This window comes from Cherax quadricarinatus, chromosome 95 (assembly GCF_038502225.1).
Source record: "Cherax quadricarinatus isolate ZL_2023a chromosome 95, ASM3850222v1, whole genome shotgun sequence".
Lineage (NCBI taxonomy): Eukaryota > Metazoa > Arthropoda > Malacostraca > Decapoda > Parastacidae > Cherax > Cherax quadricarinatus.
Window position 1 is genome coordinate 1868071 of NC_091386.1, and position 22396 is coordinate 1890466.

Sequence of the window (22396 nt, forward strand, 5' to 3'; positions counted from 1 at the left end):
CATTATAAGCTATGCCATACAGTAGCCTGAAACCTAACCTGCTGTATAAGCAGGGCCTTACAGTAACCAGAAATCTAGCCTGCAATGTAAGTGGAACCATACAATAGCCCAGAACCTAACCTGCTGTATAAGTGGGGCCCTATAGTAGCCCAGACCCTACACCTGCTGTATAAGCAAGGCCTGCCTGTATAGCATATTTATTTCTATAATTTTTGAAATGTTATTTATGTAAAAAAGTAAGAAAACAAACCTGTGTAGCCACATATATAAGATCATTGAGTTTTAAGGAGCGTTCGCCTTCATTTCTGAGCAAATCTAGCAGAGCACCATTACACATATACTCGGTGACAATTAGGATCGGTTCTTCCTTGGTACACACTGCATACAAAACTAATATGTTTCGATGCCGTAATTTTTTCATAATTCTTGCTTCTTCGAGGAAGGCCGAGGGACTCATCGCTCCTTGTTTTAGAGTTTTGATGGCTACCTCTGTTGAGTTGTTCCACATTCCTAGTGATAAAAGTGACAACATTAAGTCACTATTTTCTGGGGTTCTGGCTACAAAATATACAGGTATAACATCAATTTTCTTTACACTGATGCTCCAGAAATTCTTTTTATTATTATTAACACACTGGCCGATTCCCACCAAGGCAGGGTGGCCCAAAAAAGAAAAACTTTCACCATCATTCACTCCATCACTGTCTTGCCAGAAGAGTGCTTTACACTACAGTTTTTAAACTGCAACATTAACACCCCTCCTTCAGAGTGCAGGCACTGTACTTCCCATCTCCAGGACTCAAGTCCGGCCTGCCGGTTTCCCTGAACCCCTTCATAAATGTTACTTTGCTCACATTCCAACAGCACGTCAAGTATTAAAAACCATTTGTCTCCATTCACTCCTATCAAATACGCTCATGCATGCCCGCTGGAAGTCCAAGCCCCTCGCACACAAAACCTCCTTTACCCCCTCCCTCCAACCTTGGTCTGACTTGGACCATTTACAAAGTCACACTGACTTTGTAAATGGTCCAAGTCAGACCGAAACGTCGTCATAACTTCCTCTCTTCTGTAATGAACCTTAACATTCATTACAATGATTGTTATGCTATATGAATAACTAAGTTGTAATGAACACTTGTTATGTTCAATAATAACCCACATCGAGACAGAAACTCAGAAGATTAATTGATTTGTATATTTTCACCCCATGCTGGGGTCCTCTTCAGCAGATGAAGAGGATCCCAACAGAAGCGTCAAAATATACGGATCAATTAATCTCCTGGTTAGTCTCCACATGGGTTATTACTGAGCATTACACTATACATTAGTGAAGACAAAAATATAAAAATCTTACCATACCAAACTTCACCAAATGAACCCTGTCCCAATTTTTTATCCATGGAAAGAACAGAACGGTCAATCTCCCACTGGTCTTTTGTCTCGCGTGACAAGTCCCACTTCTGGGGCTGTGGACGCGGACAAGGATATTGTAGAAGACACGCCAGCCCATAGTTGTTCTCTGTGAAAAGATAAAATGGTATTTAGCAATCTCTTATAACTATTGTGATAAGGTAAAATGTTATCTTTCTAAGTAATCTCTTACACCTAAATAAAAGAAATTTGCATAATCCAGAATTTTGACTTGTTCTTATATATATATATACAGTGGACCCCCGCATAACGATTACCTCCGAATGTGACCAATTATGTAAGTGTATTTATGTAAGTGCGTTTGTATGTGTATGTTTGGGGGTCTGAAATGGACTAATCTACTTCACAATATTCCTTATGGGAATAAATTCGGTCAGTACTGGCACCTGAACATACTTACGGAGTGAAAAAATATCGTTAACCGGGGGTCCACTGTATATATATATTTTTTTTTTTTCAACAAGTCAGCCTGTATTTTATGTAGGTAGATCCTTCCTCAGATAATCTACAAGGTCATATCTATATTTAAAATTAATCTTGTATGGGTGTGTTGTGTGTATGGATGTGTATGTGTGGATGTGTGTGTGTGGATGTGTGTGTGTGGATGTGTGTGTGTGGATGTGTGTGTGTGGATGTGTGTGTGTGGATGTGTGTGTGTGGATGTGTGTGTGGATGTGTGTGTGGATGTGTGTGTGTGGATGTGTGTGTGGATGTGTGTGTATGTGTGGATGTGTGTGTGGATGTGTGTGTGGATGTGTGTGTGTGGATGTGTGTGTGGATGTGTGTGTATGTGTGGATGTGTGTGTGGATGTGTGTGTGGATGTGTGTGTGTGGATGGGTGTGTGTGTGTGGATGGGTGTGTGTGGATGGGTGTGTGTGTGTGTGTGGATGTGTGTGTGTGGATGTGTGTGTGTGTGGATGTGTGTGTGTGGATGTGTGTGTGTGGATATGTGTGTGTGTGTGTGGATGTGTGTGGATATGTGTGTGTGGATATGTGTGTGTGGATATGTGTGTGTGTGTGTGGATATGTGTGTGTGGATATGTGTGTGTGGATATGTGTGTGTGGATATGTGTGTGTGGATATGTGTGTGTGGATATGTGTGTGGATATGTGTGTGGATGTGTGTGGATATGTCTTACAGAAATCCTGAGAGAGAATCCCATATAGATTACAAGCAGAAAAAAGAAACTTATAAACAAAGCTGATCTGAGAAGAAACATTCTTTACCATCACACATAACCTGAACAAAAATGGTAATTGCATATTCACCTTAAAAAAAAAAGACAAAAATGGCCATGCTGTATAAAGGTTAAAGGGAATAAATTTAAACTTAATTGTGCTACAGGTGTTCCTTGACTTACGATATTTAAATTTTACGATGGTGCAAATGCAATTACTATGCAGATAAAATTTAAGATAATTACCCAGCATGAAGGAAGTCCCTAACTTGCATCCATATATTTATTTTCAATACTGGTAATTACTTACCTGGAGTATACGTGGAGAGGGTTTTGGGGGGTCAATGCCCCCTGACCTGGTCTGTGACCAGGTCGTTAGTTGCAGTAATTATTTGTTTACCTTTTCAGTGACAGCATTTATTTATTTAGCCTATCATACTTACGTTCGACTTACGGGTTTGTCGGAACGTGACCCCAACGTATGTCAAGGAACACCTGTAATATCTATTACCAACCTAAATTAAATTATTTTAATGAATTCTAATATACACAACTAAGTTGTAAAATTCTAAGAGATTAACTGTGATTTATTAATAGGATATTTCTAGGTTACGAACATAAGGAAGATAAGACTCACTCTTATAGGCATCGACTAAATCATTGAGGGTACGGAAGGCTTGCGAAGAAGTGATAAAGTAACCCCCAGTGTCTGTGACTTTGATGCGGTAGTGCTTAACGTGTTCACCTTTGTGTTGGTCCCAGTCCTGGGAAAAAAGCAATCGTTATTCTTTGTCTCAGACACAATAACACATAAATGTTTATCTCTCTGCTTTGGATACAAAAAGACACTTTTTTAACATGCTGGCCATCTCCCACCAAGGCAGGGTGACCCAGAAAAGAAACTATCATTCCAGACCATGGAGCTGAACTTTTCTCTAAGCTGAGGGACTGACCACCTCAAATACTTTGTCTCCAAGGTTGGTGGACTGATTACATCATCTTTATTTCATTACTGCTTCTCCCTTTGTATTTGACTGAGAAACCTACTGTGTAGGCAAATCATTTCATCAATAAAGATACCCAACTCTTGCACATGTCTTAATCTTCAGAAATTAAATAAATTGTTATTATACTATATTCCCATGTGGCTTGTCCTACATTCATTTATAATGAATAAATAAGAATAAGTAATACTAACCCTTATACTGAGGGAATACCCATGACTAGACTGTTCGGACATACGGATGAGGAAGGTCCCCCTTAAATTCCCTCTCGTCATCAACAATTTCTCTGCCTCTTTTCTTGCTATCTTGCCAAAGTACCAGCTAGGAAAAAAAATTAGTTAACCTAGATGATCAATGAATAAATACTGCACATAATGCTCACACATTAAATTGTACGTTATCCAACATCGATTAACCCTTAAACTGTCCAAATGTAGATCTACGTTCACTCACTTAGAGCTCTGAACGTAGATCTACATTCGATTTTACATGCTTTCTTATGTAAAAAAAATTTAGATCTGCGTTTGGACACTTTAAGGGTTAATAGGCACAATTCCCAAATACCCTCCATGGCCAAGAATACGCTTCATATTTCATATTCAGCAAAAAATACATTTAACTTGGATACTTACTCTTGGCATTCCAGGGAAGATGCAGACGCTACGTAATTTTTAGGTATGTATCCATCGGTGCCTCTCGTCATGTGTCTTGCCAGCCACCAGTCCGCATCACTAGAAAAGAATGAAGCAAGTTGTATCATTTACCTATGAGGTCATTTACCGCTCTTATCAATAAAACAGTTAAAGAGAACAATCTACACACTAATACTCACAAGCTAATTTATTTTTTATTAATACATCAGCCAATTCCCACCGAGGCAAGGTGACTAAATAAAGAAGAAACGCTTTCATCATCACTCACTCAATCACTGTCTTGCCAGAAGTGTACTGATACTACAGTTTAAAATCTTCAACATGACTCCACTCTTCGTTCAAAAGTCTGAAAATTCTCATTCTCAATAAAGCATAAGTTGCTATACCATGACAGGAGCAATTCACAACTAATCTACAAAATGAAAAATAAACTTTACTGTCTTGGTCCAGCCTGGAATATTATAAAGTAACAAGCTGTGATCCATGATATACCAGTGAAGGCTTTCCAGAGTCTTCCTACTCTTGTAGCCCAGCCCTGGGACAGGCATATCTGCTGCTTGCCTGAGCAACCAAACTCTTACTACTGATGGCTGACTGAAATGTCATCTAAAGTATCCTGTCTAAGTAATGGGTTAGGATTAAATTGTTCCAACCACAGTGGTGTGATTTTTTATTCTTTCTGCCATCTTGCAGGCAATATTCCACAATAATTATCACTGACAATTCCTTTTCACATCTGCTATACATTTCATACACTCTTTCGCTTTCTCTGTCTCTCTGGCATATTTCTGATCGCATCAAGAGTACAAACGATCGGGTCCTGAGAGACACAACTTGGTAATACCAGTTGATGAAAGTTAACAATCAAGGCCAGGAGCTATAACTCAACCCCCCACATACACAACTAGGTGAACACATTATCCAACTGCCTTTCCTCATCTTTTCTGTGTCACCAGGAGCAGCTGTTGCACCTGTAGCAGCAGCTGCTGCAGTTGCAGCTACAACTTGTAAAAGTCCCTACAGTTTTTACCATCTCAACACATCACACAAGTTTTTTTACACATCATTTGATCTGCTCACAATCTAGTTTTCTCCAGACAAGTAAAATTCCCACTCGCTGATTCCATGAAGACCAAGAATAAAAATATTTAGTAGAGAACTACCTGCTCCATGCTCTCTCACTTATTACTGCTCAAACTACTCTATTAGTAATAGTGTTTTCGTAAAATATTGCAAGTGGTATTCTTCTGACCTTTTTGTTGCATACAATATAAAAAAATTGTGAAGAAAAATCAAGCTATTTACTGCCTTAGTAATTCTAAATAAAGAGAAGGAGCAGTTGATTAAGTGGAGTAACTTACGCATCGTTGAGAATCTCCATTTTATCTCCTTTATCAAAGCTAAGTTCACCACTACTGCGACCCTGGAATGCATACATGGCCACCACAATGCGACCTCCACGCGAGGGTGTTGAAGGCGTGACTGGTTCTGAAGAAGTATAAACATTTAGCATCGTTATTATTATTACAATCGTAACTAAGAATTAAACCCAATAGGGTTAAATAGCACTGATAACACTTAGTAGATAAATGAAAACAAATGCTTGACTAAATACTAAATAAATAAATAAATAAATAAATATATATATATATATATATATATATATATATATATATATATATATATATATATATATATATACACATGTATAATATATATATACACACACACACTATATATATATAATGTATGTATATATCAATAACAACACTGCGACTAGCCAAGGAGTCGAACCCATGCTGCTTTGGTCTCCCTCATGGTGAGTGAATGACAGATGATGCTCTAGTCCATGGGACTATGTGCTGTAATGGTTGCACAAATATTAGACGTTATAAGCGCAGAACAACACTACAACTAATGATATTATTTCATTAGATCACTACGTGTCTCACAGCTGGGTTGGTAGTGTGCTCAGCTCACACACTGAGGTCTGTGGTTCGATCCCCAGTATGGGTGGAAACATTTGAGTTTGTGTTCTTAAGACACCTGCTGTCCCTGTTCACCTAACAGTAAGTAGGTACCTGGGTATTAGCAGACTGGTGTGGGTGCCATCCTGGGGACAAAATTAACTTAATTTGCCTAAAATGCTCTGCATAACTCTATACAGTATACCAAGGATGTCAGCTACGGTATGTAAAAGTTGTATCATGTCCTTGCAGAAATATTAACAATATTATTATTATTATTATTATTATTATTATTATTATTATTATTATTATTATTATTATTATTATTATTATTATTATTATGTAGCATCACTATTTTGTATTTAATATGGTGTTGCATATATCTGTGATTTGTTGTGGCACCTCTAGTGTTAAGCCCATCTTGTTTTCTGTCACCTCTGTTGGACTCTCCTGTTAGCCGTGTTTGCTTCTCTTGTTATCTTTGCTTTTTCTTATTTGTAGTTAGTACCATCTACTGACTTGAAAAAAAGTTATTTAATTATTCAAAATAAAAGGGGTGGGAGGGGTAGTTGGAGTGGGAGGTGCTCAGAAATCCAAAAATTGTGTACATAATTTTTCCAATTTCTTAAAAAAGGTATATTTTTATAGGTGTAATGAATAAAACACATATTTGTGCATACCAGTAGAGTCAAGGCTTGTTAAATGAAACCCAATTTTATGGTGACACGTTCAACGTCATACAATTTACTTCACATCTATATAAACAAGCCTAAGTCTCACTGAGAAAGGGGGGCTTATTTTGCTCAATGGGTTTACTGATCATGTCAAATGGTGGCAGCATCAAGTGGAAGCCAGCTATGAGATGCACTACTCAAGTTAATTGTTTGTACAAGTGCTTTTTGCTTACTGATATTCCGATTTACAATGGGCACACCAGAACGCAACCCCATCGTGAGTCGAAGACCACCTGTATAGGTTACGGCCTGCAAGCAAGAGTTATCATCAACAGTGCCAAACATTTACGGACTGTGCAAACACTTGTAGCACTGTACTTTACTGGAAAACATCGAATATTATTCCTACATGCTAAAGGTGCTCCTACATAATAATAATAATAATAATAATAATAATAATAATAATAATAATAATAATAATAATAATAATAATAATAAATGTTTATTTCCCTGCAAAGCTTACAATGTATGGTTTACATATTATAAGGAACATAAAGAAGAAGGAGCACTGCAGCAGGCCTACTGGCCTATGCGAGGCAGCTCCAATTCTCCCATCGGCTTAAGCCAATGCCTTGACCTAGTGAGGTCAGACATGTCACTTAAGGGAGGAGCAGTGCATCTGACCTAGTAGCACAAGCTAGTCAGGTCCAACTCACACCCACCCACACCCACTCATGTATTTATCCAACTTATTTTTAAAACTACACAACGTCTTAGTGTCTACAACGGTACTTGGGAGTTTGTTCCACTCATCCACAACTCAATTACTAAACCAGTGCTTTCCTATATCCTTCCTGAATCTGAATTTTTCCAATTTAAAGCCATTGCTGCGAGTCCTATGTTAGATATTTTTAGCACGCTATTTACATCCCCTTTATTAATTCCTGTTTTCCATTTATACACCTCAATCGTATCCCCCCTAATTCTATGCCTTTCTATAGAGTGCAGATTCAGGGCCTCAGTCTATCCTCATAGGGAAGATTTCTGATACATGGGATCAACTTTGTCATCCTCTTTGTACGTTTTCCCGTGCATTTATATCCATTCTGTAATACGGTGACCAAAACTGTGCAGCATAATCTAAATGAGGCCTAACCAAAGATATATAGAGTTGAAGAACAACCTGAGGACTTCTATTATTTATACTTCTTGCTATGAAGCCAAGGATTCTGCTAGTTTTATTGCCAACACTAATGCACTGTTGTCTTGGTTTTAGATTACTACTAACCAGAACTCCTAAATCCTTTTCGCAATCTGTAATATTAAGATCAACATTTAGTTTATATGTGGCATGGTTATTTTCCTGTCCAACATTTAGAACTTTGCATTTGTCAATATTAAACTGCATCTGCCACTTCTCCGACCACTGCACGAGTCTATTCAAATTATCCTGGAGTGCTCTAATGTCCTCATTAGAATGAATTGGACGGCCTATTTTGGTGTCATCAGCAAATTTGCTTATGTTGCTATTTATCCCCTCATCTATGTCATTTATGTAGATTGTGAACAACAAGGGGCCCAACACTGACCCCTGTGGAACACCGCTTGTGACGGGCCCCCATTCTGATTTCTCCCCATTTATGCAAACTCTCTGCTGCCTATTCATCAACCATGCCTCAACCCAGGAAAAAATTTCTCCTATTCTGTGTGCCTTAAGTTTCATCAATAGCCTCTGATGTGGAACTCTATCGAAAACCTTATTGAAGTCCATATACACAATATCATATTCAATACAATGATCTACATCCTCAAATATCTTAGTGAAGAAAGTTAGTAAATTCGTAAAACAGGAACGCCCATTTGTAAAACCGTGCTGAGATTCATTAATCAACTTACACCTTTCGAGATGGCTACGAATTGCTTCGGAAATTACTGATTCCATAAATTTTCCCACTATTGAGATAAGGCTTATTGGTCTATAGTTCGAAGCTAAGGACCTGTCACCTGCCTTGTAAATAGGTATTACATTTGCCATTTTCCACTTATCAGGCACTATGCCAGTTTGTAGTGATATGTTAAAAAGATTAGCCAAAGGTATGCTAAGTTCCTCTTTACATTCCTTTAACACCCTTGCAAACAGTTCATCAGGACCTGGGGATTTGTTAGGTTTTAATTTCTCTATTTGTCTGAGGACCATGTCGCTAGTTACCGCAATCGTACATAGTTTGTTATCATCCTGTTCTACATAATCTATTATTTCTGGAATTTCGCTAGTATCTTCCTGAGTAAAAACAGAGGAAGTAGGAATTGAATATTTCACACATATCCTTATCACTACCAGTGATTTGACCTGAGTTACTCTTAAGTGGGCCTGTCTTGTCCCTAATCTTACTTCTGTATATCTGAAAGAACCCTTTTGGGTTAGTCTTCGAATCCCCTGTGACCTTAGCCTCATAATCCCTTTTTGCTTTTCTTATTCCTTTTTTTATTTCTCTCTTTAATTGAATACGTATATTGATTTCTTAACTGCCCATCCCCTCCTTTGATATGCCTATATATGCCTCTCTTTTGACCAACAGGATGTTTTAATCTATTGTTCATCCATTTGGGATCACTTTTATTTTTTATTTATTTATTAACACATCGGCCGATTCCCACCAAGGCAGGGTGGCCCGAAAAAGAAAAACTTTCATCATCATTCACTCCATCACTGTCTTGCCAGAGGGGTGTTTTACACTACAGTTATAAAACTGCAACATTAACACCCCTCCTTCAGAGTGTAGACACTGTACTTCCCATCTCCAGGACTCAAGTCCGGCCTGCCGGTTTCCCTGAATCCCTTCATAAATGTTACTTTGCTCACACTCCAACAGCACGTCAAGTATTAAAAACCATTTGTCTCCATTCATTCATATCAAATACACTCATGCATGCCTGCTGGAAGTCCAAGCCCCTCACACATAAAACCTCCTTTATCCCCTCCCTCCAACCCTTCCTAAGCCAACCCCTACCCTGCTTTCCCTCCACTACAGATTTACACACTCTCGAAGTCATTCTGTTTTGTTAGATCTAATTTCTTACTCAGAACAAAAGTTGTCTGGGCAGCTAGAACTATGCTCTGAAAAACATCATATTGGCAACCAAGACCACCTACTTTACCCATAGTCAGGACATCCCAATTTAGCCCACCCAGGTAATTTTTCAGTCCCATGAAATCGGCCAAGCGAAAGTCTGGGAGAGATTCGATTGTAGTTATCCAGGTAACTCCATGATATATTGAAACTAAGTGATTTGTGATTGCTTTCCCCAAGCTCATCATTAACCTCAAGATTATTAACTAGTGATTCTTTGTTGGCAAGAACCAAGTCAAGCAGATTGTTTCCTCTAGTTGGTTCTGTCACAAACTGTTTTAAAAAGCAAACCTGAACGGTATCAAGAAAGTCACTAGACTCAAGATTTCCTGTCACATTGTTCCAATCAATTTGTCTAAAGTTAAAGTCTCCCATTAACACAACATTTTCATATCTAGATGCCTTATGAATTTCGTCCCATAGCAACTTATGCACTCTCTATCAAGGTTTGGAGGCCTATAAATCACACCCAAAATTAACTTTTCACAACCCTCGAGAAACTGTAGCCAAACAGATTCTGTGTCTGATGTTTCTACACAACAATTGAAATTATCTCTAACATTCATCACCACTCCACCACCCTTCCTGCTGACCCTATCAGTATGGAATAGTTTATAACCTTTTATGTTGAATTCATAAGGCATTTCTCTATCTTTCAAGTTGAACCAGGTCTCTGTTATAGCAATAATATCTATATTACCTGCACTTGCAAATAATCTTAGCTCATCTATCTTATTTCTTAGACTCCTAATATTTGTATAGTAAACCTTAAGGGAGCTAGTCACTCGTTGCCCTCTAAAATCTCTCTTTGTTTGCTGATCAATTGCTTTGCCTTTACTAGCAACTTTATTTTGAATATTGTCTTTTAAACATGTCCCTGAGGTAACCTAGTTATATCTGCTGTTTTCAACCCTAGTATTGCAGCCTGACTGTTTCCCACAGACACCCATACCTCTATAATCTATCAGTTTACAGTCCTAAACATGTCACCAATAACCCCCTCAATCGAATTGGTTAATGCAACCACTCCAGTCCCAGAGAGATGAACTCCATCCCTTGCATGCATATCACGTTTGCCATAGAATATGTCCCAGTTATCAATGAATAGGATTGCAAGTTCCTTGCAGTACCTGTCTAGCCAGCAATTTATATCAATTGCCCTAGACATCCATTCATTGCCCACTCCCCTTCTAGCAAGATGCTACATATGATTGGGATCCCTCCCTTAGACCTGACTATATCTATGGCTGACCTATACTTATCCAGCAGCTCCTGTCATTCCCAATGTCATTTCCACCAGCACTAAGACAGATAATGGGCTTGTTCCCATTGCCTGACATAATATTATCCAGCCTGCTATTTCACCAACACCAGCTCCTGGGAGAGAGACCCTCTGTGTGGCCTTTCTATCTCTGTTACAAAAAGCACGGTCCATATATCTTACCTGAGAATCTCGCACAATCAGAATACTCTTACCTTGATAAGCAGGGGAGTCAGTGGTACCTTTAATCTCACTAACCACTGAAGTACACTCATCCTGGATAACAGAAAATCGATTTCCTACCTTCATATCTTCTCTATTAACCCTTTGACTGTCGCGGCCGTATATATACGTTTGCGAGGTACCGTGTTTGACGTATATATACTCATAAATTCTAGCGGCTTCAAATCAGGCAGGAGAAAGCTAGTAGGCCCACATGTGAGAGAATGGGTCTGTGTGGTCAGTGTGCACCACATAAAAAAAATCCTGGAGCACGCAGTGCATAATGAGAAAAAAAAAACTCCGACCGTTTTTTTTAATTAAAATGCCGACTTTGTGGTCTATTTTCGTATAGTATTTGTGGTTGTATTCTCGTTTTCTTGGTCTCATTTGATAGAATGGAAACTATATTATAGAAATGGAGGTGATTTTGATTAATTTTACTATAAAAAGAACCTGGAAATGGAGCACAAAGTACAGGAAATGTTTGATTTTTGCCGATGTTCAAAAGTGAACAAATGATGTCATTGTCCAATAAATGTCCAAATAGCCATTCTAATACGCAGTCATGAATGGGTTGATGTAATTTTTACAATTATTACAGTATTGCAGTAGTCTGCATAACAGTAAATCTTCTATTTTTTTGTTTGAATAAAATTTCAAAATAAAAAGCAAGAGTAATATCACAGGGACCTGGAGACATGACTGATGAACAAAGAAAATGTTATTTTAGAGCCAGGAATGTCTGCATTGTTCATTCTGGACCTTATTTTGAAATTGTCATATTTTTTAATTTTCGTGAAATTGGCCAAATTGCAAATTTCTGACCATGTTATTGGGTAGTTGAAATCGGTAAATGGGCAGTTTCTTGTACTCAATCGATAGAAAAAATAGAGTTCTGAAGAAATAGTTATGAGTTTGGTTGACTGGAATAACGGAATTAGCCGAAAATAGGGCTCAAAGTGGGCGAAATTGCCGATTTTTAAATATCGCCGAAGTCGCTAACTTCGCGAGAGCGTAATTCCGTCAGTTTTCCATCAAATTTCGTTTTTTTGGTGTCTTTACAATCGGGAAAAGATTCTCTATCATTTCATAAGAAAAAATAATTTTTTTTTTTTTCGAATATTTTGCGACACCAGAAGCAACTTCAGGATTTGGCCCTTCGACAGTCAAAGGGTTAACCTTCCTTATCATCCTTCGTCCTGAACTGTGAACCACTTGCCACTTAAAGCGGCTGCCACTCTCTAAATCACTGCTGGTAACTTTTTCCTCCTCACCAGCTACCACCATCTCACACTCACTCCCAAACCCATCAAGACGAAGCTTCAGCCTCCTATTTTCCTCCTGAAGAAGTAGAATCTCCTTCTTCAACACCTGAACCTGAGATTCTAAAACACTACAACAAGCCATGGTGCTTGGTAACACCCGACGCTAATCCCAGACAGCTTAGGACAGGTATGACCACACGTGACCACTGAGCACTGACCACTGTGCTGTATTTACATACTATACTATACTGTGCTGTAAGGAAGCTTAGTATAATGGTTTTTCAGCTATGCTTTTTAATAACTTTTGCTTTAGGAAACTTTTACAGTATGTTTGCAATGGTGCAACACACGCATGCTTAACCCGTAAACGGTCCAAGCAGATCTACGTTCACATGTGTAGTGCTACAAAAGTAGATCTACGTTTTTTTTACATATTTTCAAATATAACAAAAAAAAGTAGATCAAATTTTTTTTTACACTTTTTCAAATGTAAAAAAAACAAAAAGAAGATCTACTTTTTTTACATACTTTCAAATATTGAAAAAACGTATACAGTGAAACCTCAAAAATCGAACTGCTCCCAACAAACCAATTATGTAAGTGTATTTTTGTAAGTGCTTTTATAAGTGTATTTTTGAGGGTCTGAAATGGACTAATCTAATTTACATTATTCCTGATGGGAATAAATTCGTTCGGTAGAGACACTTGAACAGCCTTCTGGACTGAAGAAAGTTCTATATTTGAGGTTCCACTGTATATACGTTTCGACCATTTACGGGTTAAAGTTTCATGGAATTCAGTTTAAAATGATAAAAAAAATTAAAAACAACATAACTATTGGGCATTCATGATTTTTGCCAAATATTGATTTTTAAAACTGCCTTGTATTGACAACTTATAAAAAACAAATCAAATATATACAGTGGACCCCCGCATAACGATCACCTTCGAATGAGACCAATTATGTAAGTGTATTTATGTAAGTGCGTTTGTACGTGCATGTTTGAGGGTCTGAAATGGACTAATCTACTTCACAATATTCCTTATGGGAACAAATTCGGTCAGTACTGGCACCTGAACATACTACTGGAATGAAAAAATATCGTTAACCGGGGGTCCACTGTACTGTACATCTCTAAATAAGAAAGATAGCTACTGAAAGTCGGAGTAAAAATCAAGCTTCCCACAGGTCACATTCTTCCATCACCGAGTCCAGCAGAACACAGAGATAGAAAAATGGTATTTAGAAAATAATTTGATCAATGTTTTCCCATTCTGAAGGAGAGGTGTTAATGTTGCAGTTTAACCCATAAATGGTCCAAACGTATATATACGTTCACTACCGTACTGCCCCAACTTTTTTGAGAAAAAAACATTGTTGATTTTTAATAGGAAAAAAGAGCATATGGTGCCCAGGCATCCCCAATTATTTTAATATGGTGCACAGTGAGTGCTCACACCCATTCTCACATGTCTAGGCGACTCAGGCTTATCATGGCAATGTTAAATGTAGGACACATAAAACGTAAATATACGTTTGGGGCACTAGCGGTAAAAACGTATATATACATTTGGACCATTTACGGGTTAAAAACTGTAGTGTAAAGCACCCTTCTGGCAAGACAGTGATGGAGTGAATAATGGTGAAAGTTTCTCTTTTTCGGGCCACCCTGCCTAGGTGGGAATCGGCCAGTGTGTTAATACAATAAAAAATATGTGTTTCCAGATGAGAAAAGGAAAAAACAAACAGTGCTTTAAGAGTAAACAAATTAATTTCTAATGTTAGCTTTACAAGGTAAAGCTTCTAATAAATGATTATAAAATATTAATTACAAGGAAGGCCTCCAGCAGGCCTAGGCATACTGAAGGTGCTAACACAGAGGTGTTGATGTTCATAATTTATGAGAAAAACAATTTTGCATGCAATTTGCAGACCTCAACAATGTGCTTGATTTGTGCCATCATCACCAGCAAATAATACAGTTCTTATTGACAGCTGAACATATTCTGCATGTATTGTATTTTGTAGTAACTACGGTACAAGATATTGGAGATAGTGCCGCTATGCAGTACTGCAGGTATTAAATGCAGTACTGCAGGTATTAAATGCAGTACTGCAGGTATTAAATGCAGTACTGCAGGTATTAAATGCAGTACTGCAGGTATTAAATGCAGTACTGCAGGTATTAAATGCAGTACTGCAGGTATTAAATGCAGTACTGCAGGTATTAAATGCAGTACTGCAGGTATTAAATGCAGTACTGCAGGTATTAAATGCAGTACTGCAGGTATTAAATGCAGTACTGCAGGTATTAAATGCAGTACTGCAGGTATTAAAGTGCAGGTATTAAATGCAGTACTGCAGGTATTAAATGCAGTACTGCAGGTATTAAATGCAGTACTGCAGGTATTAAATGCAGTACTGCAGGTATTAAATGCAGTACTGCAGGTATTAAATGCAGTACTGCAGGTATTAAATGCAGTACTGCAGGTATTAAATGCAGTACTGCAGGTATTAAATGCAGTACTGCAGGTATTAAATGCAGTACTGCAGGTATTAAATGCAGTACTGCAGGTATTAAATGCAGTACTGCAGGTATTAAATGCAGTACTGCAGGTATTAAATGCAGTACTGCAGGTATTAAATGCAGTACTGCAGGTATTAAATGCAGTACTGCAGGTATTAAATGCAGTACTGCAGGTATTAAATGCAGTACTGCAGGTATTAAATGCAGTACTGCAGGTATTAAATGCAGTACTGCAGGTATTAAATGCAGTACTGCAGGTATTAAATGCAGTACTGCAGGTATTAAATGCAGTACTGCAGGTATTAAATGCAGTACTGCAGGTATTAAATGCAGTACTGCAGGTATTAAATGCAGTACTGCAGGTATTAAATGCAGTACTGCAGGTATTAAATGCAGTACTGCAGGTATTAAATGCAGTACTGCAGGTATTAAATGCAGTACTGCAGGTATTAAATGCAGTACTGCAGGTATTAAATGCAGTACTGCAGGTATTAAATGCAGTACTGCAGGTATTAAATGCAGTACTGCAGGTATTAAATGCAGTACTGCAGGTATTAAATGCAGTACTGCAGGTATTAATGCAGAAACACAGTATATATACATGACTGCATCATTCTGAAGTTATAATGATGACTCCATCATTCTGAAGTTATAATGATTGCATCATTCTGAAGTTATAATGATGACTCCATCATTCTGAGGTTATAATGACTGCATCATTATGAAGTTATAATGACTGCATCATTCTAAAGTTATAATGATGACTCCATCATTCTGAAGTTATAATGACTGCATCATTCTGAAATTATAATGATGACTCCATCATTATGAGGTTATAATGGCTGCATCATTCTAAAGTTATAATGATGACTGCATCATTCTGAAGTTATAATGATGACTGCATCATTCTGAAGTTATAATGATGACTGCATCATTCTGAAGTTATAATGACTGCATCATTCTGAAGTTATAATGATGACTGCATCATTCTGAAGTTATAATGACTGCATCATTCTGAAGTTATAATAATGACTGCATCATTCTGAAGTTATAATGATGACTGCATCATTCTGAAGTTATGATGACTGCATCATTCTGAAGTTATAATGACTGCATCATTCTGAAGTTATAATGACTGCATCATTCTGAAGTTATAATGATGAATGCATCATTCTGAAGTTATAATGATGATGCCATCATTCTGAAGTTATAATGATGATGCCATCATTCTGAAGTTAGAATGATGACTGCATCATTCTGAAGTTATAATGATGACTGCATCATTCTGAAGTTATAATGATGACTGCATCATTCTGAAGTTATAATGACTGCATCATTCTGAAGTTATAATGACTGCATCATTCTGAAGTTATAATGATGACTGCATCATTCTGAAGTTATAATGATGACTGCATCATTCTGAAGTTATAATGATGACTGCATCATTCTGAAGTTATAATGATGACTGCATCATTCTGAAGTTATAATGATGACTGCATCATTCTGAAGTTATAATGATGACTGCATCATTCTGAAGTTATAATGATGATGCCATCATTCTGAAGTTATAATGATGATGCCATCATTCTGAAGTTATAATGATGACTGCATCATTCTGAAGTTATAATGATGACTGCATCATTCTGAAGTTATAATGATGACTGCATCATTCTGAAGTTATAATGATGACTGCATCATTCTGAAGTTATGACTGCATCATTCTGAAGTTATAATGATGACTGCATCATTCTGAAGTTATAATGATGACTGCATCATTCTGAAGTTATAATGATGACTGCATCATTCTGAAGTTATAATGATGACTGCATCATTCTGAAGTTATAATGATGACTACATCATTCTGAAGTTATAATGATGACTGCATCATTCTGAAGTTATAATGATGACTGCATCATTCTGAAGTTATAATGACTGCATCATTCTGAAGTTATAATGATGACTACATCATTCTGAAGTTATAATGATGACTGCATCATTCTGAAGTTATAATGATGACTACATCATTCTGAAGTTATAATGATGACTGCATCATTCTGAAGTTATAATGATGACTGCATCATTCTGAAGTTATAATGATGACTACATCATTCTGAAGTTATAATGATGACTACATCATTCTGAAGTTATAATGACTGCATCATTCTGAAGTTATAATGATGACTACATCATTCTGAAGTTATAATGATGACTGCATCATTCTGAAGTTATAATGATGACTACATCATTCTGAAGTTATAATGATGACTGCATCATTCTGAAGTTATAATGATGACTGCATCATTCTGAAGTTATAATGATGACTGCATCATTCTGAAGTTATAATGATGACTACATCATTCTGAAGTTATAATGATGACTGCATCATTCTGAAGTTATAATGACTGCATCATTCTGAAGTTATAATGATGACTGCATCATTCTGAAGTTATAATGATGACTGCATCATTCTGAAGTTATAATGATGACTGCATCATTCTGAAGTTATAATGATGACTGCATCATTCTGAAGTTATAATGATGACTACATCATTCTGAAGTTATAATGATGACTGCATCATTCTGAAGTTATAATGATGACTGCATCATTCTGAAGTTATAATGATGACTGCATCATTCTGAAGTTATAATGATGACTGCATCATTCTGAAGTTATAATGATGACTGCATCATTCTGAAGTTATAATGATGACTGCATCATTCTGAAGTTATAATGATGACTGCATCATTCTGAAGTTATAATGATGACTACATCATTCTGAAGTTATAATGATGACTGCATCATTCTGAAGTTATAATGATGACTGCATCATTCTGAAGTTATAATGATGACTGCATCATTCTGAAGTTATAATGATGACTGCATCATTCTGAAGTTATAATGATGACTGCATCATTCTGAAGTTATAATGATGACTGCATCATTCTGAAGTTATAATGATGACTGCATCATTCTGAAGTTATAATGATGACTGCATCATTCTGAAGTTATAATGACTGCATCATTTTGAAGTTATAATGACTGCATCATTCTGAAGTTATAATGACTGCATCATTCTGAAGTTATAATGATGACTGCATCATTCTGAAGTTATAATGATGACTACATCATTCTGAAGTTATAATGATGACTGCATCATTCTGAAGTTATAATGATGACTACATCATTCTGAAGTTATAATGATGACTGCATCATTCTGAAGTTATAATGGAACTCAAATGTAATGTATAAAATACATTAGTCTCTTGTTTACCTATCAAAATCGTTTTCTGAGTGTTATTAATTGTGGGTTACATGCATTTAAAAATGCAAATTAATCTCTGGCACATGCCTCATGATGGTCCTGGGGATCATGAGAGCAGTGAGCATACTGCATACCAGGACTCCTGGTTATCTAGGTTGATCACAGTCATGCTCTGGGAGCAAGCAATGCAGTCTAAATGACTCACGAAATCGTAATGACACGATTGCAAACAAACCATACCACGGACGGGGATAGAACCCGCGATCAGAGAGTCTCAAAACTCTACACCATCTAACATAAGCATTGTAGACCAAGATGGCATCTGTCAGGTTCTCTCTTACAAGCCCCCAGCCCTGTCTACCTCAACAATTCAAGAAAGATGTCACTGTATCTTACAAGCCCCCAGCCCTGTCTACCTCAATAATTCAAGAAAGATGTCACTGTATCTTACAAGCCCCCAGCCCTGTCTACCTCAATAATTCAATAAAGATGTCACTGTATCTTACAAGCCCCCCAGCCCTGTCTACCTCAATGATTCAAGAAAGATGTCACTGTATCTTACTAGCCCCCAGCCTGTCTACCTCAATAATTCAAGAAAGATGTCACTGTATCTTACAAGCCCCCAGCCCTGTCTACCTCAATAATTCAATAAAGATGTCACTGTATCTTACAAGCCCCCCAGCCCTGTCTACCTCAATGATTCAAGAAAGATGTCACTGTATCTTACTAGCCCCCAGCCTGTCTACCTCAATAATTCAAGAAAGATGTCACTGTATCTTACTAGCCCCCAGCCCTGTCTACCTCAATAATTCAATAAAGATGTCACTGTATCTTACTAGCCCCCAGCCCTGTCTACCTCAATAATTCAATAAAGATGTCACTGTATCTTACAAGCCCCCAGCCCTGTCTTCCTCAATGATTCCAAAAAGGTATCCCAGTATCTTACAAGCCCCAGTCCCATCTTGAAGAAAGTTAGGGCCATGTTAGTAATTTCCCTTATATCTGAAGAGAGGACCGTTAGATGCTTGGACCCTCTGGCCTGAGGGCCGCACGCAGCGTACAGCAACTTCAAATATTTATAAACATTAAAACTAATAAACGCTCATTTTCAGTCACTTCAGTTACTTATTCATTTAAATTTTATTCATTCTTGTTTGTTTTAACACATCGGCTGTTTCCCACCCGGGCCGGGTGGCCGAAAAAGAAAGAAAGAACTTTCGTCATCATTCAACATTTTTACCATCACTCACACATAATCACTGTCTTTGCAGAAGCGCCCAGATATGAGAGTTCAGATGCCCCTCCAAACTGATTTTTTTTTCTTTGGTCCACAAAAATTGTGTAAAATAAATGCGGCCCCTGTAGTGAAAAGTTGGAGACTCCTTGATCTACACTTAAAGAATTCTCTCTCAGTACACTAACGGCACACTGTTTTTCACCAAGGGAATTTTATACTGTCTCCTGAGCCACCTGTTTTCGTAAGGAGTTATTTTCATGATAAATTTGTAACCAGGAGTAAATAATTAGGCACAGTACTTAGTCTGTACTCTATGTTTAGGATTTTTCCCACTATTCAGTGTTGATACATTTTCCTCTGTAGTACAAGTGATCTACAACACTCTTCTCCCTATAATGTGTTTGTATTATATGCAAGTAGGTACCTGATGTTAGCCAACTGATGTGGGTTGCATCCTGGGGAACAAGACTAACTTAAGTTGCTTTTTATATATCACCGATGTCAGTTAGGCCTGTATAAGTTGTGTCATGTATGTGAAGAAATAAAGATTGTTATTATTATTGTGATTACATATTTTTTTAGCACGTCAGCCATTAAAGTTATTTGTATATTGGATTTTAATTTCACTAGTTTATAGATTTAGAGGCTGTATTATTTGTGGTATTTAATTATCCTTTTACGAATTCTGCCTTTCACCACAGTGAGTGATCACTTTCTGAGCATGTGTTGTGTAACAGTGTCCCCGACCAGAGCATGTGTTGTGTAACAGTGTCCCCGACCAGAGCATGTGTTGTGTAACAGTGTCCCCGACCAGAGCATGTGTTGTGTAACAGTGTCCCTGACCAGAGCATGTGTTGTGTAACAGTGTCCCCGACCAGAGCATGTGTTGTGTAGCAGTGTCCCTGACCAGAGCATGTGTTGTGTAACAGTGTCCCCAACCAGAGCATGTGTTGTGTAACAGTGTCCCCGACCAGAGCATGTGTTGTGTAGCAGTGTCCCTGACCAGAGCATGTGTTGTGTAACAGTGTCCCCGACCAGAGCATGTGTTGTGTAACAGTGTCCCTGACCAGAGCATGTGTTGTGTAACAGTATCCCTGACCAGAGCATGTGTTGTGTAACAGTGTCCCCGACCAGAGCATGTGTTGTGTAACAGTGTCCCTGACCAGAGCATGTGTTGTGTAACAGTGTCCCCGACCAGAGTATGTGTTGTGCAACAGTGTCCCTGACCAGAGCATGTGTTGTGTAACAGTGTCCCCGACCAGAGCATGTGTTGTGCAACAGTGTCCCTGACCAGAGCATGTGTTGTGTAACAGTGTCCCCGACCAGAGCATGTGTTGTGCAACAGTGTCACCGACCAGAACATGTGTTGTGCAACAGTGTCCCTGACCAGAGCATGTGTTGTGTAACAGTGCCCCCCGATGCTGGCCACATCAGATGCTCTTTAACCTCGACTCATATTAACCTTATCCCAGCATATTTATATATGAAATCTTTGTATATTTTTTTTTGTTTTCCTGGCTGTTTTAAAAATAATTAATTTTTGTTCTATTTCCTGTCCCGAGTCTTGATTTTTTATTTAGTAAGCGATTTAATAACAATTACTGCACAATACAGTATTGTGTAAAAACTTATAGCTTTCTTTATTTACTTCATATTTTTCCATTTTATTTTGGTTTTATCTTATGAATTTCTTTTTTAATAATTGCTATTAGAGTATTATATTCCTTGGGAGGAACTAATCCCACAAGCATCATATAGCACCTGGAGAATGGGAGGCAATGAGATTTGATCCAAGGAAAGAGTGTTCCAATTCTTTGGATGACTGCCCCATCCCTTCTTGAAGGTTATTTTGCCTAATGTTTATGAACCTGGAGTCTCTGTACTGTGTTAAGTCTCACGCTTTAATCATCAAATTATTCCTTTAACCTAACATTTCTTAATTAAGAAAACTTTCTTGGAATAATTAATCCCTTTGGAGGAATTAAAAGGCACAATACAGTAGGACCCACATATCTAAGGGGATACTTTTCAAGGACCTGCCATGGATACTGAAACCGTGGATAGCGGCGAACCCTATACAGTGGACCCCCGGTTAACGAACTTTTTTCATTCCAGTAGTATGTTCAGGTGCCAGTACTGACCGAATTTTTTCCCATAAGGAATATTGTGAAGTAGATTAGTCAATTTCAGACCCCCAAACATACACGTACAAACGCACTTACATAAATACACTTACATAATTGGTCGCATTTGGAGGTGATCGTTATGCGGGGGTCCACTGTATATAAGTCCTATACATACCTATTATAAAGCTTAACCCTTAAACTGTCCAAGCAGATCTACGTTCACATGCGTAGTGCTCCAAAAGTAGATCAAAGTTTCTTTTACACTTTTTCAAATGTAAAAAAAGAAAAGAAGATCTATTTTTTTACATACTTTCAAATGTTGAAAAAAACGTAGATCTACGTTTGGACGGTTTAAGGGTTAATTGATAAAGTATACACAGTAAATAGAGAGTTATCACTTTTCCACTGATGGGAAGCACTTAATGGCTTCTCTTAGGCTTAGAAGAACTGTCA

The 22396-nt window shown here is 37.7% G+C and overlaps 1 protein-coding gene across 12 annotated transcripts in view; it reads right to left on the minus strand.

Annotated features, from left to right (window-relative positions):
* LOC128703925 (tyrosine-protein kinase Src64B) overlaps window positions 1-22396 on the minus strand; it is a 134361-nt gene that overhangs the window by 29767 nt on the left and 82198 nt on the right. For all 12 annotated transcript variants that reach the window (XR_011394681.1, XR_008409389.2, XR_008409388.2 and 9 more), the window contains 6 exons: window positions 5631-5757; window positions 4249-4347; window positions 3811-3937; window positions 3250-3376; window positions 1358-1522; window positions 251-510 (listed from right to left, as the gene is read on the minus strand). Coding sequence is in view for 9 of the 12 variants with exons in the window: in XM_053798809.2 (XP_053654784.1) it covers window positions 251-510; window positions 1358-1522; window positions 3250-3376; window positions 3811-3937; window positions 4249-4347; window positions 5631-5757 (905 nt within the window). In the remaining 3 variants the exon portion in view is untranslated. The remainder of the gene's footprint in view (window positions 1-250; window positions 511-1357; window positions 1523-3249; window positions 3377-3810; window positions 3938-4248; window positions 4348-5630; window positions 5758-22396) is intronic.